The following is a 26,276-nucleotide window of genomic DNA, read 5'->3' as shown; positions in this document are numbered from 1 at the left end:
CATCTCCAGGGTTCTGGACTCTCATTTCAGAGAAAATTAATCCATTCAATGTTTGCACCACTGCACATAGACAAAATGGAGTGCCTGGCTAATTACTCCCTACGCCCTGGCCTTACTGAGTTTGTGCGAAAGGAACTCTTCAAACAGTTGCTTGAGATGAAGAGAGGGAAAGGGCTCCGTATAGCATTACGTGTGTTATGTAAACACAGAGGGTAAAATCAGATTAAAGCATCTTCCGATGAAACTGAAAACAGTAGATACTCAAAAGAATTTATAATAATTAGAAATTTTACTGAGACAAAAACTGCAGTTCTTAACCAGATAATCACACATAAAGTTTTAAAAATATACAGATGTTTGCGCCTTCCTCCTGAAGATTTTGATTCAAACAGGTCTGGGGTGGCACTAAGCATCTGTATTTTTTCACAACATTTGATGGGTAAGTCTGATGTGTACCCCTGCAGAAAAATCATTTTTCTGAAAAAAACTATTGATATAATTGTAATACTATACATTGTTTTTGTCAAGTAAAAAACTCTTTTAAAATCTATGTTAAACATTACTTATAAAGTTTCCATTTTGAGAATTTAAGATGATGTACTTGAGTTTCAACGGCTTACCTGAGCAGCAGACACACCAGATGACTGCATGTAATACTGCTGATTCTGTAGTTTTGCATACATAGAGTACATTGGGTCTTCATTCATTAACTTGGTGTACAGGGAAAGTGCCTCCATCACTTTAACGTTAAGCTCTGAGAGTTCTGAATGTTTTCTGAAATATTATACAATACTTTGAAACATATTGTTGTTCAAATAATACAATGTTTTAAATAATAAGACACAACAAAAAGGGTAAAATAGCTGGTGTGGCTCAGTAGACTGAGTGCCATCCTACAAACCACAGGGTCACCGGTTCAATTCCCAGTCAGGGCACATGCCTGGGCTGCAGACCAGGTCCCCAATAGGGGGCTTGTGAGAGGCAACCACACACTGATGTTTCTCTCCCTCTCTTTGTCCTTCCCTTCCCCTCTGTCTAAAAATAAATAGACAAAAAATGCTTTTAAAAAACATTTAAAAATAGCAAAAAGTGGTGTAAGTAGACATTATTAAAAATTTAACCTTGTGCCAGAAAGTATCCTCTATTTTAGCTGCAAGACAATCAAAACTAAAATTTAGATACTGTGCTGCAAGAGCTTATTGTACACGACTTTATTTTGAAATGTCTAGGGTTCCCTAGACAATAACAGATGGCTCATTTGGGCTTTGATAATGACGCTTACAACAAAAACATGATTATAACAGTTAACCTTTATTTTTTAAAAAGACTAATACAGTGAAGGTCTAATAAATCCTTATTTAAAAAATAAAGGAAGAGATGAGTCTAATTCTAACTCCCACATCTAGTAGAAAACAAGTAAACGAGAACTGAGTCCTTTGGCACATAAAAATAATAAACATTAAAAAAAAATAAAGTAAATCAAATGAAATAGAATAGAAAAATGAAAAAGTAAAATAAAATAAATAAACAAAAATACTAATAAAATAAACTAAAATGGCAGCTCTATCCCGGTACGCAATTTACAGAGAACTTTAGGGAAAAGGTATACACTATCGAGAGGGCCCATGTTCCTTTACCTATCAATATCTTCCAGCTTTTCATCAATGAGAGGTCCCATCTGGTGACACATTGCTTAGATAATAAGATTTGAAGAAATGTAAGAAAACACAGAAAAAAATGCAAATATCTGATGAATATCACATAGTCAAGAAACGTAAGATATAACTTGGAGTAATAAAAATTGTATTAATAAATCACAGACCAGAGAAGCCAAAATTGATTTTCTTAATCTCAAAAATATTAAAATACCAATATTTATTTTACAACATTCTAAAATGTTGAACAAAATATTTGGATACTCTGAATAAAATATCTAATGTGGATAGAAAAGTGTTATAAGCATGTGAATACTACCAAAGTTAAGTTTAAATGGTTTATAAATGTGAGACTGGGTCACAGAAGAGTGAGAAATGTTAATATTTTTTATATTATTCTCAATTTTATTGAAATATAAATGATTCTTTAAATAACATAGATTTAAACTAATTGCCCTTATTTGCAAGGTAAATGAAAAACAAGATTTACCTTCAAGATGAAGTAACTCAGGAAGATCTGGCTGATCATCACTGGGATCTGTACTTTGCAACATTTGTAGCAATTGGTCCATTTTATCCTACAGGAATTAGATAGTTAATATAAATAGCAACAAATTGTTACATGACAATAGGTTCTCACTTTGTAAATTAGACAATGGAGAGAGAACTTTTGTAATTCACAGATACGGAGACTCAAATTTTGGTTTTATGTACTTGGTATTTAAGTACTATGTGAAGTTAGAACCTTGAAAGTTCTTGTTTTTGGAACTGCTTACAGAAATTCTCTTAAATGAAAAGAAATAGAACTACATTTTAACTTACAACATGTGAGTTTAATTTTCCATTATATTATCCTGTATTTTTCTAGATTGAAAAGGTTCTTCAACCTCTCACGTCATGGTAGTTAACTGCACTTTGTTTTGAAGTAGTTGTAGCCTTGACATGGTAACAGGTGTAACTTCTCTCTCAAGATGGCATTACTTATGACTAACAGCTCAGTTATTACTTCTCTCCCAGGGTGAATACAACAGCTGTTTTACTGACACACAGCTCAGCTATAGTACAGCTGTTTTCTTTCCATGTGGAGCCATTAGGACTTAGTCTACATTTTCTTTCCAGCGATGTTTCAGTGTGTGGTTTCTCTACTTTCCTATGTGAGAAAGGCTGGGAGGCAATGACTTAGATCTATTTCAGAATCTTTTGTTGTTAATAACCAATGGGACTAATGAAACCATCATTACATAAATATCTCTATAAGTTATATAAACACACAGTATTTATATGTAGGTTTTAAAGACAAAATACAGATCTCACATACCATAGGATACTACTGTAATAATTACAAAATTTCTCCATGTATGATTTTTACATGATAATGCTATTAAACATACATACATTAGGTAAACAAAGTAAAAACTACCAATTCAAGCAAGGTAGTTACTTAACTCAAAACAAAAATTCTGTATTATATAAAAGAACAGTTTGAGAGATGAATTACTAGAGCAAGAGTGACAGCATATAAGAAAACTTCTGAAGTCAAAAGAGTTTTATATTTTGAAATAGGTACTACTTTCTATGTAAAAGAATCACAATTTTCATTTAGTCTAAAAAAGAAGGCACATATCAGAAAAAAAAAGTAGAGAGGGGTTGTAAAATGAAAGAGCAACTAATTATGTGAATAATTTTTATTGTTTACAGAATATTACACCCGACAGAAATTACCTACCATCAAAAAAAATAAGGTATCTAGACAGACTCCTAAGCTGACCCTACCTGCATTTTCTTATGCTAATTAACTTCCCCTGACTCAATTGGGTTCTGTGGCTCCTAGCAGTTTTCTGCAACCTATTTCTCTAAAAGAGAACTCTTCTAGCATTCTGCTTCTGACTCCCATAAAGAAAGCTGAAAATCTATAAATCCCATCACAGATTTTAAATAACATCTCATTTTTCATCATAAGTTTAAAATGTTACCAAGAATATAATCTCCAGAGCTTTAAATGTGGATATTGTAAAAATTACACATTCTTTGAAATACATGCCCCCCTAAATCTCACAACAGTGTTTTGTAATACCAAAAAAACCCACAAAAAAAACTAAAAAACAATCTTAGTGTCAACAAGAGAATAATCGAATCATGATATATCCATTGTATAAAATATTAAGCAGAACTTTAAAATAATGAGGTACAACTGTATATGCTGACATGGTAAGATTGGGACTACTGTTTGTATTATTTAAACAAAATACATTCATTAATAATTTTCTAAAAGAAGACAAGGAAAACATTTCAACTTCAATACCAAGTACAAACCACTCTCATGGAAGAAATCACTTACTTCATCAATAAAGGCTTGTTCCGGCTCTGGCTCTATTGTTTCTACCTGAACATCATCACTAAATTGTACCGTCTTCTTCTCCGTTTTTACTGTAAAACATGCAATATTTATCTTTTCCTTATAACAAATTTAAAATTCTATTTGAGAACACTTCAAGTTTCAAGAAAGAATATGTGTTTTTTAACTATTTCTCTTAAGCTGAGACTCAATTTAAAGAACTAGCTTGCAGATTTAAGCAATAATGACAGAACATTACTTCATGTCAAGATTTCTTAAATTTTCTTCTTCTAAATATTTTACATTTTCCATAAAAAACACTTTACAAAAAATAAGATGTATATTTCTGAAAAAAAGATTGATCACATATTACACAAGAGAATTTAGTAAATTATTAACAAAAAGCAAAGTTTTACAATGACATAAATGAGCTGTGTAATTTTAAATAAATCCTCTTTTTAAACTACCCATCTTTTCAAAGAAAAATCTCATTTGATAGACAGACCATGCTACTTCAGTGCAATGAATGGGGAAGCTAGCTGTATGTCCTCCAGTATGCCACTATGACTTACTAAGAGAATGACACCCAGGAGCACGGAGGATTTGACAAGTGGTCTTGGTAGGGATCTGAATTTTCCATTATATCATCCTGTATTTTTTTTAGTTACGTTATACTTTGCGGTGAAAAATGATTACTAATGGATCCAAAAACCACTGGCCAGAAACACGTACTCCCTTTGTTTAACAAAGAAAACTTCAAAAATCTAGTCAACATAGTATTAATTAGTACACATAAGGATATATGATTAACATAGCAATTAACCTTCTCCAAAAGAATACCCAGGCACAATACAGCTTAAACAAAATTAATTTCCTCTTTGAACTCTTTTACCCTTGCATCAACACCGTCAGTCAGTATTCATAAAATTCTTAGGAATCAAAAAAAGGGGCAGGGGGTGGGCACAGGGTAGAATTAAGGAAGGGAAATAATACATATTAAATTATGAAATGTGCTCAATAGAATACATGTATTTCCTGCAATGAATCTATAATACAATCTCATTAGATATGCTCATTTCATAAATGAGGTTTAACAGCGGCTTAGAAAGATTATCAATTGATGCACAGGTGAAATCTAACAAACGGCAAAGCCTGGACTTGAATGCCAATCTATCTGGCTCTACTAGCCCACAGTACTGGAATCTGGCCTGTGATTTTACTCTGAGAACAAGAAGTCATACCACTTATATATTCTGTGTTGTGTGATTCCACATATAATGGAAATTGTGTAATTCATCCCTTCCAAGTCCCATAAAGCAAAATTCTACATATAAAAAGAAGTTTCTGCTCATTTCATTTTCCCATGAGGGAATAAAGAGACATCTGCTATACATACTGCTTCCTATATCCTGGGCTATTAACAAGTAGAAAGCTGGGAGAGCACCACTGTACCATCTGCTACCCATAAGAGACACATGGTGCACTTCGCATCTCAACAGTTAACCATGCAAAAATTCCCAGTGTTTTTTCTCATAGGAACTAATACTATTGCTATGTACACATGTGTATGTGCACATTATCTGTGCATATATAAAAATATTATCTTTACATATAAAAAAGATAAAGTGCTTTCGCAATATCTAACTGTGTCTCCAAAACAGAAACAAGCTAAGAAGGCCAGGTATTTCTACCTGACACATTAGTGAAGTAGGTTTCTGTTTCCTCATAAAAATGATGCTACAATGATCACTCCAGCACTCGTTTTACCAAACTTGAGAACTACAATAATTACCTAAGCTCTGCTGCTCCTGTTTCTCTTTTAGGTGTTCCAGAGTGAATGAAACACGTAAGGTGAGTTGAAATACTAATTTTAAAGCTGCAATGCTACATAACAGAAAAAAGAAGAGATGGCTAGATGATCTACATGAGCTCTTGGATCTCAGCCTGAACGGAAGTGCAAAAGAATTCTACACTTTCCAACAGCTGCTTTAGGACAAGAAAACCCAAACCCCAAAAAACAAACAAAAATAAGCACCACCAACAACCCAGGCTAAAAATCATCACAGTACACACTGCCATTTAAAAAAAGATTCTACATGTTTGAGTTCTAACAATAAGAACTCCATTAAAGAAGAATGGGTATCAGAAATCTGTCTGTATAAATGTCAAAGAACAACTATAAGAGGCAGAAACTATAAGAGGGCATTGTTTTATCAAAGATTCGTAATGCCTGGCTTGTTGTAAAAGCCTCTCTTAAAAGAGAAGTGTTCTCGTGTTTTTAAAGAAAATTATGTCTTTATTGTTAACATATCTATTTCTCTTTATATATATTTACTTATAATTTATAACTATATACATATAGTTTGCATTCTGGATAAGGTTCAGTACTTGTGTTATTGGAAATGAAACGATGACTGACACAAAGATCTCTTTTTAAAATTCTTGTAAACTAAAGAAGACCTAAGTATCTTGCAATTTATAACTTTGATTTCTTCTACCTGTCATTATACAGACAGATGAGCTGAGCTAATACATTCTGTCATGAACTGTAGCTTACCAACTTAATACAAAAATTCTCTGAAAATTCTAAATATTTCAGTCACTAATGGAAATCTTTTTAGACTAAAACATGTTTGTTTCCTTAAACAGAGGAAGGTCATGACTTAATCTTAATGACTCAAACATTATTATGAAGATCCACTGAAGTACAGGATTATGGAGAAATACAGTCAATGGTCTACCAGTGACAGACCATCACCAGTTACATCTCTTGCAACCACCGTGCCTGTCAGTAACACACTTCTTCCTTAGCCCCACTTTCTACTTTATTTCTCCTAGTGGGAAAAGATTTGGAAATCAAACACAAAACTTTATGATTAGTTATGGCCACTTCTGATGATCTGACATGAGGGTTTAGAACTGCCATTGGTGTTGCCTAGAGGCCACATTTTCCAAATGTGAGGCCAGAACATCCAAGAAATGCTCTCACCCTTGAATAGGAAGAATTCTCTATGAGGTCACACTGAATTTGTCACACTTTTATCAACTGATGATAATGAAAATACCTAATACATAAATTCCATTAACACTTTTCAATGTGCATTTTTACAATAGCACATAGTACATATATATGTGTGTGCATAGGTATACATGTTTTCTTTCCTAAGAAAAAGTCCACAGTCTCTAAAGACAATCTTGGTAGACAGACAACTAAAATATTTAGATGATTTCTGGCAAATAATCTACCGACCAGGAAGCTGCATTTATAATAAACACCTTGAAAGTACTAACATTTGAAAGTCCCTGCTCCAGAAAGTCTAATTTACTTAATTTTCATTAAGAAGGGGATTATCGATTATCATCACTGACAGACTAGAAAATACTCACTCATTTCTGGTTCAGCAGTGAGATCTGCGGTCACAAAATTGGAGGGAAATAACCCCATGCCTTGATGAGTTTCACCTTTCCACCAGTTAGGATCACTATGAAGAACAACAACAAAAAAGTCTATAATAAAGACTTTTATTTCTATAAATATTTCCCTTTTATAGTGTTCAACTTACATTATTAACCAGATTTAAATCCCACAACAATCCAGTGAAGAATGAAATGAATGTATCATTATTATAAATAACAGATGAGGCCTCAGAGAAAATAAAACGTTATTAAACACACAGTTCTTTAGCTTTAAGAAGGCTGGTGAAGGCTTTGAGGATCTAGTATAAGCTCTGAACTCTCTCCCCCAAAAAAGAGATCCCCACACTTAAGAACTGTCCACTTCAGGTGGTTCATGGGCTCCAATGCAAGAATCTTTGGTTAATAAGATATGTGGTATGATCTTAATTAAGGTGTCCATTCTTAACTCAGTGCTCTATCTAGTAAGTATCAGCCAATTTTTCCCCACATGAAAAAACATATGACAGATAACACTGTTTATAGCACAAAATGTTCACAAGGAACACACCTGAAGGTACATACTCATGTTCTCCACTGTACCCCAGTATGTGGTATAAGAAAAGCTAGCAAACTCTCAATAAATATTTTAAATGAATGAATCATCAAGGTTTTCTGCAATTTCCAGCAAAACAGCTCAAATGTAACTTCATCTTCTTCCACTCAAGAAACTGTATTATACAGTGATATTACAGAAATAACCTTAAATCTATTTGAATTTCTTTTTAAAAACCACCTGCAAAATTTATTACTTCATTATTAGTAATGATTTTCACGTAAGCATAAGGCTGTAGTAAAAGAAAGATGCACTGAATCCCTTCCCCTATGATAATGTAAAATGTATTTAACTCCATGTAAAATGAATTTGTTCCAAACAATACACTAAATGATAAATTTACTATATTCTGTATTTCTTACAAACTTCATAAATACATATACATATTCGACATACTTTCTAAAAATCTTGACAAACTTTCTAAAAAGAGTTCAAAAAATTAAAACTCTTTTAGATAGTATAGATAGAAAAAAATTAAACTACAAAATAAGAATGCAGCTAGTATGACATAAGCAAAGCAAGCAACTATCATACAAAGAAAATAGATGGATCAACATTTTTTAATTGCATTTGGTGACGGCATCCAACAGGAATAGTATGAAACACGGAAGTAACATGTTATATATCTTCATATGAATGTTCCATCACCTGTCATCAAGAACTGTAATAATTTCTCCAGCTTTAAAAGTAAGTTCATTATCTTCAGCAGCTTCAAAGTCATAGATAGCACGAACTTTCCGGCCTTCATGGTGGTGGTTAGCTAAGAGATTCGATGTGCTTGGGTACAAAGTGGAAAGGGTGGTGGACTGCTGCCTTTGTTCCTTCAGGGACAACTCAATGGCTAGAAAACAATGGGTTTAAAAACACCAACATGTTAATATAACCTATAATCCACGTACAAAAAGATACCTGAAGGTAAAAAGTATTCTTCTCTCAATAGTGCAGCTGGAAATTAGGACATGCCCTGACATAATATACTGAACAAAAATCATTTCATCTATTTTATTCACAACTGAAAGTTCAAAAAAATAAACCAACTAAAACACTGAACAGCATGATGAGAATTTTTACTGAATGAATACAATTTAAATAATTCTCGGGAATAAAAGCTCATAAACTCTTAGATCCATTTTAAAAGCTTTAGCTGCAGCTATATTTTCTTTTATCTTTTTAATGTATTCCTATTGCTTAAGTTCTCAAAAAGATAATCAAAATCACTTGGTAAGTAAAGAGCCTCAAGTCTCACTGGGAACTTACTGAATAAGAGCTTCAAACGTAGTAGCTGAGAGCTGGTGTTTTATTGCTCCAAAGATAATCCTTACATAATCAGTCTAGGAATTGGAATTTAGAATAACTAGAATAAAGTCTCAACTAACAAATTCCTGAAAACAGATTTCAAATGTCCCTCCTCCATCTCTACCACTCCTTCCCCAGTGCAAGTCATCACCATGTGTCACTCAGGCTCTGAAATGAAATCTTAAGGGTTTGATTACCCTGCTTTTAAATCAACCCTCAACCCCTTCTTACCTCTCCCTTTGTTCTAGCTCAATAAAAGCCTTATTGAGAAAACAAAACTTTGAAACTATTATTAAAAAATATAGAGAAATATCTTTTAGGATCTTGGGGTAGGAAAAATATCTTAAGACATAAAAAAAAGCAAAAATAACAAAAGCAAAAACCTGACTACATCAAAATTTAACATTTGTTTGATAAAACACACCACTATCAAAGTTAAAATATAAGCCAAAAATCAAGAGTGGATATCTACTATATATATAAAACAGGAAAAAGCCCTGGCTGGTGTAGCTCAGTGGATTGAGCACAGGCCTGCGAACCAGAGGATCGAGGTTCAATTCCCAGTCAGGGCACATGCCTGGGTTGTGGGCCAGTTCCCAGCAGGGGACGCATGAGAAGCAACCATACATTGATGTTTCTTCTCTCCCTCCCTCCTCTCCTTCCCTTCTAAAGATAAATTTAAAAAAACAAACAAACAAACAAAAAAACAGGACAAAGATTTGCATCCAAAATAAAGGCTTTCTACATATTATTATGTTTTTTTTTAAAAGAAACTCAACAGAAAAAGAGACAGGCAAAACAGCTAATAAACATACAAAAAAGAACTTAACCTCACTAGGAGTAAAGGAAATACAATTTAAAATAATGGGACATCATTTCAAACCTATCAGATTCACAAAACTTAAACTCTGACCATCTTAAATGCTGCCAGGAGGTTAGGCGTAATAACAGCTTTCATATACCACAGGTGAAAGAGTAAAGAAAACTATTTAATCAAGTGGAAGATGTGCCTTCCCTCTGAGCCTATAACACTTCGCTTTTAGTCACAAAAAATAGCCTCCGGCTTCCCGCCAACAAACATGTACAAGGAAACTCAAGGTAGCACGCCACTTCTGTAACAGTAAAAATACAAACCAGAAAACACAATGTCTGTCAGCAGGAAGCTAAATTATACTATGTTTTTATTAATGTGCTACAATATTATACAGCAGTTAAAACAAATAAACTTGGTTTAAATGTCTAATCAGGAATAGATCCCAAATGTTGCACGTGAAAGCAGGTTGTAGGCAGATGGTACCTAGAACATACTATTTATGAAAAAAAAAATTTATGGGATACAAAAGTATTTGGTACTGTTCACGGATATTTATAAGTAGACTGTGTAGTAAAAATATTGACTGAAATGACATACATGATAGCAGTCGCCTTGGGAGAAGAAAGAAGTGATACTGAGGAGGAGAACAAAGTAGCCTTCAGCTTTAGCTGTAAAGTCCTATTTCTTTTATTTTAAAATATCTCAGGGACAAAAATATTAAGTAAGAGACCTGTCTTCTTGCCACCATCAGGGACTTTAAGACATACCTTTTGCTAAATCTTCCTCTTCTTTTTTGTTAGCCACAGTACCAGGATCCTTGGCTACCAGAGCTGGGCTGGCTTTTGCTTGTTCTGCAGCCTAACAAAAAGAAACACCATATTTGAGGATTGACCTCAAATATCCTACCCCATCTAGTCTACAAAGGTGTAAGAGCCTTCTTGTCAATCCAAAACAAACTTCTGAAGAATAAAGAAATCCAACTGGAGCAGCCTGAGAAGGGCAGGAGTTAGCACTGGAGAAAACAGACTCAAGAGCGATTGCGTATTTGGAGCCAGCGGCCTAATAATACTGTCACAGATTTGTGTAAAGGCATTAAACTAGAAGCAGACAATACGCAAACAAAAAAAGAAAGACTATAGACTTTAAAATTTCCAGAAAAATTATAAAACAAGAAAAAAAGCTGAGAGAGGAAGGTAGGTGACTACTTTAAAAGCAGATAGTTTTTTAAAATTTTAAATATGTATTTAAGAGTTATATTTTATTACTTGCTTCCAGGTCAAAAGTCAGGATGTTATCTTTAGGGACTGAGATTTATATATCATATAAATGTTCATAAAATTATACTATTTGGTAAACCAAAATACAGAAAGTTAATTCTGGGAATATATTACTCTCTATCTTAAACATATTTTATAAATAACATAGTATACAAATTAATACATAAATTGATTCACGCTTATGGAATTATAATCTTTCTAAGCCTCACTGACCTTAGTTTTTCCATGGCAATCAAGGCAAATAAGACTCCAGCCTATCTTACAGTTTTATTTTCAACCACTCTATCAATTACCAGAAACTGTTTGCATGTGTGTATCACATGGATGCAACACATACATGTATGCATCACATATGTGTGACATGCACACACGTATACATATATATATGTACATACCTACTGATACTTTTTAAACCTCTAACACATATCTGCATGTACTTAAACTGTCCTCCCCCCTGGCTCCTTTTACTCCATCCGCATTTTTCCCTGTCCAGTTTCAACTCCCCAGTAAACAGCTACATATCACTTTCTCAGTGAAACATCCATAAGCCCCTTAAGTTAAGCATTCCCTTCCTCTGCATTCCTCTGGTAACACTTTCAAACAAGGTACTGTGATATGGGTAGTTAAGGTTTTGGAGTCAGGCAAACATGAGAATAAATGCCAAATCCACCACAATCTAATGTATGACCCTACATTGGCTACATTGACCTCTTTGTCCCTCAAGTGCCTCACCTACAAAATGAGGACAATAGCAGCTACAACACTTTCAGATGTTAGGAGGATTGAATTAACACAGGTAGCTTTCAAAATCAGATAAGGTGAAGGCCATTCAGGGTTTAAAACAAAAAGTGTAACACTGTCTCCCAGGACTTATAATGTATGTAATAATGGATGGCATACATATGATGAGTAATAAGATGCTGAAGTGGAGAGCAGGTAAACCCTATACTGTTGCAGGGTTTCTACATTTTACATGAAATAATACAATAAATGGAATGCTAATTTTTAAATAATTGTTGAGTAAATGAAAGGCAGAATATGATAGTAAAATACAATTCTGTATTTTTCAGTTAGTGTATTTTATAATGTCAAACAAATGCACCAGACATTTATTTTTAGAAAAGCTGATTAGAAAAAAGCTTTTTATAGTTCACTAAATTGAACTTGAAGCACTTTCAATTCTGATCAACCTCTTGTTGTAATGTTTTAACGATTATGTGACTCTGAAAACTGAAAGTACTCTTGGTCAGAGGCAACCCTTTTCATGATGCATAAATTTTTTTTTCACATTTCGGTGCATTTCGGAAAACAGAACTGATCTTTTTGTGGTCACTGAAGAAATCTGTATTGGTCCAGAAGGCAGTGCAGAACAAAGTGTATTAAGGCCTGCATTCCTAAATTACACTTTTAAAAGTTCCTCTCTATCATCAGGTCCCAAGTGCAGTAGTGATACTTGTCTTATTAACTAGCCAAATACAGTAGCAGTGTAGCATTACTTCAACTCCATGTCAAAAATTAGCGCTACAAAAAACGCAGCAACATAAAAGTAATTCAGTGACTAATGTATGACTTTTCCTAATATTTTTATATATTTTTTCTGTACTTGGATAAAAAATATACTTTAAAAATCTTTGTATTTTCAAAGGCTTCTATTAAGTATGTCAACAAAAGCCTAGTCTGACTAAATGTAAGGACAAACAACTAAGGGACTTCAAAATCTACAGGGACTTCTACAGTTGAACCTAAATGATACATTTTTTCACTAAACATAAAGTTGTCTACAAACAGGGTTTTCAATGATACACTTTTCAAAAAATCACCATTTTCCACTATAGTAGAAACCATTTCTACTATAAAAACATCACCACTCTACCTCATCATATTTTACTTTGTATGTATTTTATATACTTCTTGTGGCTAAAAGATAGCAACTATAACAGAATTAGCTTTTACCTATTTTACAACATCTTGACAAAAAGAAGAAAAATAACTCTTAACTTCACTGTTCCTGAACCTTTTGAACAGGAGAGTAACCTAATTTCTACGCCAATCAATAAATAAATGCTCTTGCCAGTGTTCACTCCACTTCTTGTCCTTAGAAGCCTAGTCCAGACAGACATGTATCTACTAACCTCTATATCAAACGGAAGGCAGGATGGTGTAGTGGAAAGAACACTGGACTGAGAGTCAGGAAGCCTGTGTTCTACTTCCAGTTCTGTCAACTACTAGCTGTGGCCCTGGGCAAGTCACTTAACCATTCTGGGTCTCATCTGTAAAATCAGGGGGATTACATTAGAGAGTCCCTAAAATTGTTCTCACAACTACCTGAGATTCTGGGTTAACTGAACAATGCTACATATCAAACACATCATTAATTCTTCTTCCTTCTCTTACAGAAATACGTCCTTTTGGTGGACAGATATGCAGTTTTCACATGCACTGAAAGCCGTACTCTAGAGCACTGCTTCTCAAACTTCAATGTTCATATAGAATCAGCCAGGGATCTCCTTAAGATGAAGATGATAAACCCAAGGGTCTGGAATGGCAACTGAGATGCTGCATTTCTAACAAGCTTCCAGATGGTGATGATGATGATGATGGTCAATGAACCACATTTTAAGTAACAAGCTCTAGAACAGGTTCTCCAGGTATAGAAACTGCAATTTCACTAAGCATCTATAGTTTCTGGTTCTCTGTAGCAAATGTACTTTGATAACTGAACACTGATTCTATTGTCAAGAAACTTATCATAAGACTATTGGATTATTCTGTGTAGTAAAAGCGAACTGTCAATTATGAGTGAATACTTCTAAAAGATATAATTTATCATTATAAAACTATTCATAAGTCTAATTTTTTCAAATAAAGAGAAAAATAGCCTTCCTTCTTACCCCTCCCAAGTATATTTCTGGTTCTTCATGGTTCAAGAGTACACAGATAAATTAGAAGCACCTTGGGAAGAAAGTCTACGTAAGTCTGGATGAAGGCAACTAAGTTTTATGCTCATGCTTTTATACCACTCAATCCACACAGTGGAGAAAGACGATACAGGAAGTTAGCACATGTTTCAATCCCCCTTGATTAGCTGTGTATCCTGAAGGATAGTTGTGCATAACATAAGAAGAATAAGAGATACCTTTTCATTTTTCATGACATAAATTAGAGATTGGTCCATAACATATTTTTTTGAAAAGGAAAGTTAAGCCTTACAGTCAATCATATTTATTAGGAGAAAGGAAAAAAGATGTTTTTATTAAGGGAAAAGATGCTGCATGTGCTTCTCTTCCCACTAACTCCCTTATATCTCCTTCCCATTTTTAACATAGGTATTCATAAATTTCATAATCAAAAGAACCTCTATACTCATCCTTCAATTTTAAGGATATCCTGCTTTTTGAGTTGTCATTCTTTGTAGATAAAATGACAGTATTAAGAGCATTTAACAAGACTGTATTACCTGGTATAATAATTTTGTCTATATTATTAAAACTAAATTTAAAATTTTTAATTACAAGATGTTAACTCAATTCATTTATAAAGAAGGAGAAACAGTGGGAAAGTAGAAGCTGGAAGACGTTAATATTCCACTGTATTTTTCTGGCACCTCTAAATCCGAGATGATGATGATGACAATGATGATTAATAAAAATTTCAAAGCTACCTGGGTTTGGAGGGAAAAACAATTTAAATAAACATGGCTACTTTAGAAAAACAAACTGTAGCACACAGAGAACTTTACAAAATACCTGAGAACCAATAGCTGGAAATGTAACTCCTTGTTCTTTAAGGTTCTTAATCATTGCTGATATTAGACTAAGCTGTGGATCATTCTTAAATTCATCTGTCCATTCAACCATAAGGGCCTTTAGTTTTTCACACACTTTAGGATGACCCTAAAAATAGAGAAAAAAATTAGTAAGATTTATCTGGAAATAATCAATTCTTATGAAAATAAGCTGGTAGAGAAATATCAGTAAGCCAAATCTGTCTGAATTCTAGGTCATTTACATGATTCTGTTATTTAATTTTTGCATGAGTAATGTTCTCATTAAGGTTTTTCATACCAAGAAACAGAAAAATTAATATAAGAAGTACTGATTTCCTGGCCAGTGATTTAATATAGGTACCTTAAAAATAAAAACCATGAAGTGTTGTAGATCTCTTTTTAAATCACAAATTGTGTATAGACAACATATAAGTAACTATAGTTAGTTATTAAAAATAAACTAATTTTATTTTCTCATTATGAACAAATAAGATATCATCATAAATACCTCACATCAAATTCAAACAAATTAAATATTTAATAACTTACTTTGGAGGTCTGAAAGACAGAACTTTTGATAGTATTTTGCAACTAGGCAAGGAGACAAAGAAAACAGTTTGTTTTGTTCTTTGTAGACCAATATTATAAAAATAAGTTGGAAACAATAAATGGTGCACTTTTCTTATTCCTAGTTCCTGACTTTTAATGTGCCTTAACATGTGTTTTTCCCAAGTTGCTTAATTATTTAAGATCTGATTTGAAGTTCAGTGCATGACTAGTAGAAAATAGCTAAATATTTTGGGTTGGCCAAAAAGTTTGTTTAGTTTTTTCTATAAAATAAAAGACACATTTTGCATTTTCACCAATAACTTTAATGATTTGGATATTTTGAGTACACTAGCTATCTCCTGCATAGTATAAGGTTAATTATTCTCAATTAATGTTTTGGTTTGATTGCTATCAACCTCAACTGGTCTACACAACCATAGAGCACTGTCCAGCAAGAAATCTCCGGCACACAACTTCATGAACCACTTCTGACATACTCAGTCGGTCATAGCACCTTCTCCATACACTACACAAATCTTTATTTGTGTTTTAGTTGTTTTTACCTTTCTTGAAATAATAGAGCATAATATGCCAAAAATGCTGTGCATTTTCTTCCATCTTCAATATTACGATAGCTTTACAAAAATTCACCAATTTTGATAAGTTTTTTTAAATGCATGCTGATATGACAGCTATCACAATAAAATCTAACAAAATTGTTTCGAATTAAGGTAAAGACAAATAAGTGCTACTACGGCCATGTTATGGAAAAAACCAAACAACCATTTTGGCCAACATAATATAACTTAACTTTAAAGCAGAACTAGAAAGAAATGGTCACATAATCATGTTTGGAAATAAGTACAGAATTTTAAATTCTTATGTTATTTCTGTACTGTTTTCTATGAAAACCTGATATACTAGTTTTTTTTTAAAGGCATTTTTCCCTTATAACACTTTAAAATTTTTCTTGATACATAATGCACCTCCCCCTCAAAAAAGCCAGAAATAATTACCTTTAGAATGCACCATTTTTTACTAGGAGAACTCGCATATTGTTTAGTAACTTAAATGTTTTAAAGTTCTTAAATTGCAAGATTTGAATTCTTTATTCTACATTTAGTTAGGTAACCAGTATAGTATTAAAATCCAGTGGTGGTCAGGTAGTGGCCTTATTCACATCAAGATGAAACAACAGTGCCACGTTTTGGCAGTATTTCCGAACACTTCTACATTTGGAAAACAATTCTGTGACTACAAAAGTGGCTACAAAAACTGCCTAAAAACTGACTGGTATTATTTAATCAGAGATATACACATTTTTATCTATTAGATGAAAGGAATGATAAAGAGGTTAAACATACTCTAATTTGGTGTCCCATCATATAAATCAGTAGCTGTCAGTAAAACATAACATTTACATATATATTAGATAAACACAGCCTAGATAGTTATGCTTTTTTTTTAAAGCACAGACTAGTCCTTTGTGATTTAAAATGTGAGGAATGGAACAATAAACTGTATAAAGAAAAAAGACTGGCTTAATTCATTTCTGGAAATAACGTTCCTTACCTTGTTTAATACGTTGCTAACTTCACTAGCAAAATCTCTTGAACACACTTCTAAGTGAAAAATTTTGCCACAGTTTGATACACATGCACCTAGAAGCTAAAAGCATAAATTTCAAAGTTAAAAGGGCTCAATTTCACCTCAATTTTGTGGTAGAACCTAAAATCAAGTCACTCACAGTCAGAGCTTGCATAGCAACGTGAGGATCTTTATGGTTCACCCTCCTCATAATAGACCGAAGACAATCTTTAGGTCTAAAAAATAAGAAATGTAACAACCAATCAGTAGTACATCTAGCTTCCCCCATCCCTTAACTATAACAGGAAATAGACTACTATATAAAAAGGAGACTGTGGTAAAAAAGTTTAATTTTTATTAACAACACAATTGAAAAATTGCACAGTGACAAGTTCCTTTAAATTTTCAAACAAGATTCACAGAGTCTCTTCCTTAGCGATCACAAATTAGGCACTTTAGGCTGATTATCTGTGAAAAAGGTTTTGAAAATAAAATGGCAGACCAAGACTTCCACTCCAGTCACGGTGGAATAACTGGAACCAGACTTATACTCCTGCTACAAACAAACAGAAAACTAGAAAACTGTAAGTCAAATTTACAGGGGTAGGCAAAAGTAGGTTTACAGTTATAATACAAATAAATAATATAACAATTCATAAATAATAATACAAGAATAAACTGTGTTGTGCATACTCACAATTGTAAACCTACTTTTGCCTACCCCTGTATATTGAGGTAACTGTTTAGTGCATAATGATAATCCCTGGGAAGGAATACAAATGAGATAAACCAGATTTACCTCAACTTCTACCTAGAGGCACTTCCAGATAGCAATACAGGCTTTCTGCCTAAGGCAGTTCTGGATCTCAGTGCCAAGAAGGAGATGTCAAGAAGAGGACAATGATGTCTCCGAGTTGAGCGGACAGAAATCAGAATTCAGAAGGCTGAAGGAACTAAAACTTGTAGCACGGAGTAGAAGGAACTCTGTGAAGGAAGAGTTCTATGTACTGGGACTGGGGGTCCACTTACATCTGCTGTGGGAAAAAGCTCCACAAGGCTGGGCAAAAAGTGAGAGCTATATTCTGAAGAGCTAAACATACAAAAGGACAAATGTTGCTTGACCCCATTTATATGAACAACCTGAAACAAGAGAATATGTAGGAACAGGAAGCAGAATAGCAGTCACCAGTGGCTGGGAGGACAGGGGAACGCAAAGCTCTTATTAATGCACAGAGTCTCTGTTTGGAATGACAAAAAAGTTTTGGAAATGGGTACAGTGATGGTTGCACAACATGATAAATGTATTGATTGCCACTAAACTGTACACTTAAAAATGGTTAAAACAGTAATTCTGATAATACTTATACACTATAAAACTAGTATTTCGATTTTGCCTTTTTCACAGTTGAACTTATTTTAGTAGCCAGAGTGTGTGACACCATGCTAATATTTGCAGTTAGGAAAACTATGTTGACATAAAAACCACAAAACTATTATTTCAAAACACCAGTGAAGGCCATATATAAAGAGAATTATGTGACTACTACAATTAAAATCATTAAATTAATAATCCAATGATGGTTCAACTCAGTGAATAAACATTTTAGAAATTCATACTTGCTTTACCATCAAATTTTTAAGTAAAATTTCTGGTATATTAGTTGTAAACCACTTTTTTATTTTTATTTTTTACTGACTTTAGAGAAAGAGGGGAAAGGAGAAAGATCAATTTGTTGTTGTCCTCATTTATGCATTTATCAGTTGATTCTTCTTTGTGCCCTGACCAGGGATCTAACCCACAACCCTGGAGTGCTGGGCTGATGGTCTACGTGACCCAGCCAAGGGCATAAACCACTTTTTTAAAGTAACCACTCTAAACTTGTGGTGACTTCTGGAAAGGGTTGTGGAGAAAGGGGCTCTGAAATGGAACTTTCACTTTGTATTGCACTGATATTGTTTGGACATTTTATCACAGCTGATTCTTCTTCTTTTTTTTTTTTTCTGTTGCGAGAGAGGGAATAAGAAGAGAAAAAGATAGAAACACCGACTTGTTCTTCCACTAATTTATGCACTCATTGATTGCTTCTTGTATGTGCTCTGGCAGAAGGCCAGACTGGCAACCCTGGCACATTGGGATGATACTGTAACAATCAAACTACTTGGCCAAGGCTTACCACAAGAACTGCTAAGACCAAGGCAAAAGTATCTCTGGCACCAAAACAAAATTGGCTACTGAGCCATAAAAAATAAAAAGTACAGAGCTGCAAAGCCAATCAGAACGATTATAAGTGCTGACGAACATTTTATGAATGCCACCACAGCAGTATCTTTTTAAATATAAGCTAAAATATCACTTCAGAATTGTGTATAAAACTAGCAGCATTCAACAATAGAAGTGGCCCACAAAAATTTAGTATTAACTATCTCATTCTACTTCTGTGCATTTTCCTAATTCAGTTTTTTAGTATTTCCACAAAACGATAAAACGCATAGTATGACTATAGTTATATTTTGAGAAATCCTATAATTTAATGAAAAATTTATGATCAAAACAATATTTTTTTTAAGGTTTAACCGTAATCAGGGGAGTGGTGGGGGGAAAAGGCAGACAACTGTAATTGAACAACAATGAAATAATTTTTAAAAAAAGGTTCAAGAGTAATACATGCATTTAAAGAAGGTATACTATGGCTATTACCCTCTCAATGACAAAAGAACGTCGAAAACATAGTGCCTGGGTAACTTTCATCCAAGGCAAGTATCCTTCTGAGAACAAAAGGGGTGCAAGTGGACACGGTACAGGGACAGAAGACATACGCTAGAATTACCCAAGGCAAACTGGGTGGATGGGCACTCCAGGAAAAAATATGCTCATCCACAAAATTATCTTTCTATGCATAAACCTGGGGCACACAGTTCATAGAGGGTGAGAAAAACAGGGGCAGCACTTTCATGGAGTTGTGGCTTCTAATGCTGTCTTCTCAAGTCACAGATGAAACAGAAAAGAGAATTTTCAGGAATCGAGAGGTAATGTCTAACCCTCACCATAATTCTGGGCTGAACTCAGTGACCTGCTTGACCAATCAAATATAATAGAAATGATGTTCTGAGATGTACAGTTCAGAAGAAGTCATGTGGAGTATACCTAGGTAGAACATGTGCTATTAGGATGCTCTCTCTAGGAATCCAGCCACCTTTCTGGGAGAAACTCAAGACGTATGCAACTGATGGCCCCACTTGGTTTGGCTGACAGCCAGCCATCAACTGCTAACCATTTTAATCATCCATCCCTGTCAGGCCTCCAGATGACTCCAGTCCCAGCCACTGTCCAACTGCAACTTCATGAGACCCCAAGTTAGAAGTCCCCAGCTATTAACTAATTCACAGAACCATAAAGATAGTTACTCTTTTCGGCCACTGAGTCTCAGCGTGGTTTGTTATGTAGCAGTAGATAACTAGAGTAGCCTCTAACAAAGTATGCACAGATGTCAGGTTTAAATAGTAGTAACTTGTATTATTTAGAATTATCTCTTTTCATCTATGCTTTTAAAGTAAAATTCCCTCAACTCTTTATCTCCCCATCTTGAGAGTTCCTAAAGACAGCATCCAGGGACACTGCTCATCCTTGGCTCCCTGCTCCCTAGCCAGGCCACAAACATTTTAACGAAAATCTGAAAGAACAAAAATAAGAATTATTTAACAACTGCTGTTGCTCTTTGGTGACTGAAGGTAATACACTCTCATTCTAAATGTTGCCCAGAATAATGCCATCAGCAAGGCAGATGATCAATAAAACACAGTTAAGCTAAATATAGAAAACACTATTTTTTACTGTTGTATAATTGGTATTTAGAATTCAATAATCTCCCTTATAAAGCTATTTACCTGAAAATGTACATACTTTCATAAAATTTATTTCTCAGAGTTATAAAAAAACACAAGAAAGGAAAAGTGTGCAGTAAATAGTACTGGAAGGAGCACAGAATGTGAGAAAACAGACTGACAGTAATAAATAAAAATGAAGTATTTTGTAAAAACGCATGCTAAGATAAACTCTGCGTGTGCATTTAGGAGTCTACCAATGGCTTCTATTGCTTACTATTTAAAAAATACTTGATTTATTTATCTTTAGAGGGGAAGGGAAAGAGAGAGGGAGAGAAACATCAGTGTGTGGTTGCCTCTCGTGCATCCCCTGCTGGGAACTGGCCTACAACCCACGCATGTGCCCTGACTGGGAATTGAACCACAGTTGTTTGGTTCACAGGCCCATGCTCAATCCACTGAGCTACACCAGCCAGGGCTATTGCTTACTTTTGTAAGGGTGGTCAAATCCTCAACTCTCACAAAAACTTCTTAAAACCCCATTTTGGTATTTTAAAACTTTTTGTGAGACACCTCTTTTTCTTATCTTGAGATGGGAAAACACGAAAATAGAGGTCACGGATAGGAACAAAAAAAAGGGGGGGAAAGAAGAATTATCTCTTATCTCTCTCACTTTTCTAACTTCCCAAATAACTCTCTTTCAGGTGATAAATGACCACAGCACAAATCACACCACTTTGAAATGTAACTGCATAGAACCATTCCCTGGGGTTTGTTTGCAAAGTCAAGATTATGAGGGAAAAATTGCAGTTCATCAATTTTTCTTGATTAGGGAGTTACCTGTTAGAGAACATACTCTGCCTTCTCTCAAATCTGCTCAATACAGGCAACTTTTACTCAATTATTAAAGCAAAACATTACTTCTGATACCAGCTGAAGACATTAGTTTGCATATGGGGCCATGCTGTTTAAAACATGCATATTATAAGAATCACACTCAGTACAGTGAGACATTCACAGTCTATAAGGGAAATGGGAATTGTGAGACAGCACATATAAGCTCCCTAAACGAACAGCAGTGACAAGTTTTTAGGAAAAGTAAGTTTTGAGGGGCTGCAAAAAAGTACTGTTTAATTTAGTAAGTTAAGCACACATATGATGCAGCTCAAATCTATTGTCAGAGGCTCGAGGAAAATTGAAACTCATTTTGCAGTCCTACAATTCTCTTTTCACAGAATAATAACATTCAAATCTTTTTGAATAGCTGAGTAAATTTCCAAAATTGTCACATTATCTATAAATGTCTACCCACTTATGCCTATGTTGTTGTAGTTATGACAGATAAATAACTCAACATTAGTCTACAGTCACCAGTTAGTGAGATACCTGAAAAGATCTTTCCATTAAAACATATGAAGAAAGCTAAAAATATTTAATGATTGTGTTAGATAAAAAAGTCAAGGTTTTATTACATCTTATGCTTTATAAAACTCTTTTAAAGTCTCATTTCAAATTATGTCTCATGTCTACATCTCGTGTGAAAAGTATTTTGTATCATAATAATAGGTTAAGCTGTGATAAAAACGTTATTTTATACTTTTAAGAAAATTATTACCATTAAAAAGACAGTAAATTTAAATTCTAATGATTGCATCTATTACTAATCAATCAAGGACTTTAGATCTATCAACTATTCTTTTTTTTTTAAGACTTTATTTTATCTATTTTTAGAGAAGGAGCCCTGGTTGGTGTGGCTCAGTGGATTGAGTGCTGGCCTGAGAATCAGAGGGTTGCTGGATCGATTCCCAATCAGAGCACATGACCAGAGCACAGGTGGGAGCATGCAAGAGGCAACCAGAGGCAACCACACAGAGAGGGGAAGGGAGGGAGAAAGAGGAAGAGAAACATCAATGTGTGGTTGACTCTTGTGCACCCCCTAGTGGGGACCTGGCCTGCAACCCAGACATGTGCCCTGACTGGGAATGGAAGCAGCAACCCCTTGGTTCCCAGGCTGGCACTCAATCCACATAGCAACACTGGCCAGGGCAGACTCCATCAGCTTTTCTAAACAAATGTACCACCTCTTCATTATTTCCCTCAAGAGACCTTAGAGAAGAATAAGAGGATTTTCCTTAAAGTATTATAAACAGAAAAGAACAGTAAAATATATATTAAAAGTGATAATAATACTAAGCTCAGTATTATAAATAAATGTGCTTGAGTAGTTTTAATCACCTATGAAATAGAACTGAAAAACTACAAAGATACTAACAATATGTTTCTAAATAGCACACCTGGTTGTTCAGGGCAGAAAAAATATTTTTAGAGTAAGACTATCTGGTGTGTTATACCCTTGGTCCCCATCTAATCAATGTCAGTAGTAACCTCTTGTCAGTGACAACCAAAACCATCCCTAGTAGAGAATCCCTAATAAAGCATCCCTTGCTCCAGGGCTGAGCCACTGCCAGACAAAAGCAGCACTGTGATACAGCAGAACAAGATCTGTGGTTTGACAGACCTCTTTATAATAGGGAATTCTAATGCTTCCCTATCAGTATGTTATTACAATAGTAGAATGGTGTCAGAGAATGTTAGAGACATTCAACAATGTTAGTTCTGGAAAGCACAAACATGTCTTTCTTCTATAAAGTTACTTTTACAACTTTAGCTTTCAAAGTTATTTTAGAGTGATTTAAATTTTACACTTTCATCTGACATGCTAAAAAAATACAACTTACCATTCAAAAATATATGTATACTATATTGTGGAGGCAGGAAGGGTATACGTATATGTGTATGTAAAGTTTTTATTGGTCCTATATGCTACTACATAGTGCACACAAGCACTGTGTGTGTGATGTAAGAACTTATACCTTTGCTAAATGAAGTAACTCTAATACACAATGTGAAAGAAATCAGAACTGGGATGAATAATAATAACTCTGTTTTCAATGGCATATTCAAAATGCATGGTTGATTTGTAATACACATTACATAAAACACAGTCTGCAAAACACTGAGCACTGAGTACAAATCTGAAATTCTCAATTTCAAGCTTATAACGTAGGCATTTCTCATGTGATGGTTAGTGGAACATGAATATAACAATGTTATCTGGCTATGTAAAGAATCCGGCAATTCTATTTCTAGGAATACTGTATTTTGCCATGTATAATGCACTCTCGTGTATGATGCATACATTTTTGGCCCAAACTCACAGGGGAAAAAAATCTTTCATTTTAATTCAATCTTTTATTTATTTATATTTAGATACTTTTTTGTATTATAAAGAAATTTTAGCATTTATTTTTAATATATTACTATACAAGAAATTTTATGTAACAAATAATTACAAAACACAAGAACAGATAAGGTACAAAAAACTTTAAGTACCAGTAACAAATTTACAATATTCACACATCACAGAAGGCCAAGAACTCTTAGTCACTGCCAATTCAGAAGTATCATCTTCTTCAATTTCTATATTACTGGTGTCTTCTAAGTTACTTTCCTCAACCCAGTAAATTTCATTGTTCTCAGATCCATCCATAGAATTGCTGATGCTGCATTTTTAAAATGATTTCACAACTGCTTCCTTCTCAACACCGTTCCACGATCATAAGATCCAATCACAAACCCAAGTGATGGATGCTTTCTTAACCCTACTTGTAGGTGTTAAATCATTACCAGGGACTGCATTCATGACGTCCACTCCTTCATTAGGGCCTTAAAGGATTTATCTACTGACACATCAAGGGGCTACACTTGGCTGGTTACCCAACAGGTATCACAGCAAGTTGGGTTTTCAAGTCTGCTGCAATTGCTTTCACAATTTGTGTAACATGGGCTTTGGAGTGATCAAAAACAAGCGAAGCTGTTTTTTTAAGTAATACTCCAGGCCTTCCTGACCAGACTTTGTTAAACCATATTTTCATGCAGTCTTCATTCATCCATCCTTTTTCATGCACGTGGACAATAACTCTACTTGGAATCTTTTCTTTAAGAAACATTTTTCTTTTAAATGTGATCATAGCTTTGTCCCATCTGCACAACACACTAGAACAACAGTGAAATGTGTTTTCTCATGATCACTAGTTCTAACAGCCACAGTCTTTACTCCTCTGACGTCCACAGTTCTGTTGGCTGGCAAGTCAAATGTGAGTGGGACCTCATCTCATCAATATTGGCGATTTGCAAAAGCTCAAAGTTGTAAGTCTTTCAAAGACTGATAACACAGGAATAAAATTCCAAAACTTGGATCTCAGAGTCCGCTGGAAGTTTGGGGGCAAGTTTCATTCATGTTCTCATGCTCAAACCTTCTCTCTTCATTAAGTTAAAGCACCATTTGGGTGTCCCTGAGAAATCATCAACGTTTTTTTTCTCATGCAGTCCTTTCACCTTCTTGTATCATCTTGGTTGAAAAAGAGATGTCAGTTTGACACTGCTCCAGAATCCAGGTCTCCGCCTCCCGCTCCACCTCAGGCCACTTTGGAGGTTTCCTTCATGTTGCCTTCTTCTGTCCTGGCATCTGAAGTCTTTCTTCCTGTTTCTCCACAATCTGATGACAGTCTGTGGGAGGAGGTCCAGGGTGTCTCTCCACAGCTCTGTTGCTATGCTTTTCAGCATATTTAATAACTTTTAGCTTAAAGCTTGCAATGTACAAAAACTGTTTTAACATTTTCCAAGAGATTTTCCAATAATTTATCCCAACCAAAGAGAAATACTGCTAGTTTACCCCATGGTAATAAACTAGGCATCACCTAGCTTATGAAGTTAACAATCGGCATCATCCATCTTATCAAGTGCTTAACAATCAGCATCGTGTCTTACTCTGTGAATAACAATTATGTCGCTCTTTGTTTCATTTTGTTGAATCAATGGCCAAAAGTGATTTTGTTCCAAGTTTGTGGTACATTCGACAACAATGATTATTGTATTCTGGGGTATTATTTTGCATACAGATATTGTTATTGCTTTCCAGAGCTACACTTTTACTGCATAAGCATGAATAAAAAAATTAAAAACATTTATATAAATACAGAATTAGTACTACCCACGTATATTATGCACATCCTTATTTTTCCCTAAAAATTTTGGGCAAAAAAAGTGTGCATTATACACGGCAAGAAATGGGTATTCTGGAAAAAAAAATCTGAATTATTCAAA

The 26,276-nt window shown here is 34.4% G+C and overlaps 1 protein-coding gene across 3 annotated transcripts in view; it reads right to left on the bottom strand.

Annotated features, from left to right (window-relative positions):
* The window catches only part of STAM (signal transducing adaptor molecule), a 63,902-nt gene that overhangs the window by 13,092 nt on the left and 24,534 nt on the right, over window positions 1–26,276 (bottom strand). For 2 of the 3 annotated variants that reach the window (XM_037150731.2, XM_053654729.1), the window contains exons 3-12: window positions 17,449–17,524; window positions 17,274–17,369; window positions 15,130–15,279; window positions 10,877–10,967; window positions 8,648–8,840; window positions 7,378–7,472; window positions 3,994–4,082; window positions 2,146–2,233; window positions 1,638–1,692; window positions 621–774 (exon numbers count right to left, since the gene is read on the bottom strand). In XM_037150731.2, coding sequence (XP_037006626.2) covers window positions 621–774; window positions 1,638–1,692; window positions 2,146–2,233; window positions 3,994–4,082; window positions 7,378–7,472; window positions 8,648–8,840; window positions 10,877–10,967; window positions 15,130–15,279; window positions 17,274–17,369; window positions 17,449–17,524 — 1,087 coding nt within the window. The remainder of the gene's footprint in view (window positions 1–620; window positions 775–1,637; window positions 1,693–2,145; window positions 2,234–3,993; window positions 4,083–7,377; window positions 7,473–8,647; window positions 8,841–10,876; window positions 10,968–15,129; window positions 15,280–17,273; window positions 17,370–17,448; window positions 17,525–26,276) is intronic. The other variant, XM_037150732.2, reaches the window with a different exon arrangement.

This window comes from Artibeus jamaicensis, unplaced genomic scaffold (genome assembly GCF_021234435.1).
Source record: "Artibeus jamaicensis isolate MK-2021 breed Jamaican fruit bat unplaced genomic scaffold, CSHL_Jam_final contig_867, whole genome shotgun sequence".
NCBI classification, from domain to species: Eukaryota; Metazoa; Chordata; class Mammalia; order Chiroptera; family Phyllostomidae; genus Artibeus; species Artibeus jamaicensis.
This window is presented reverse-complemented; position numbering and strand designations above follow the sequence as displayed.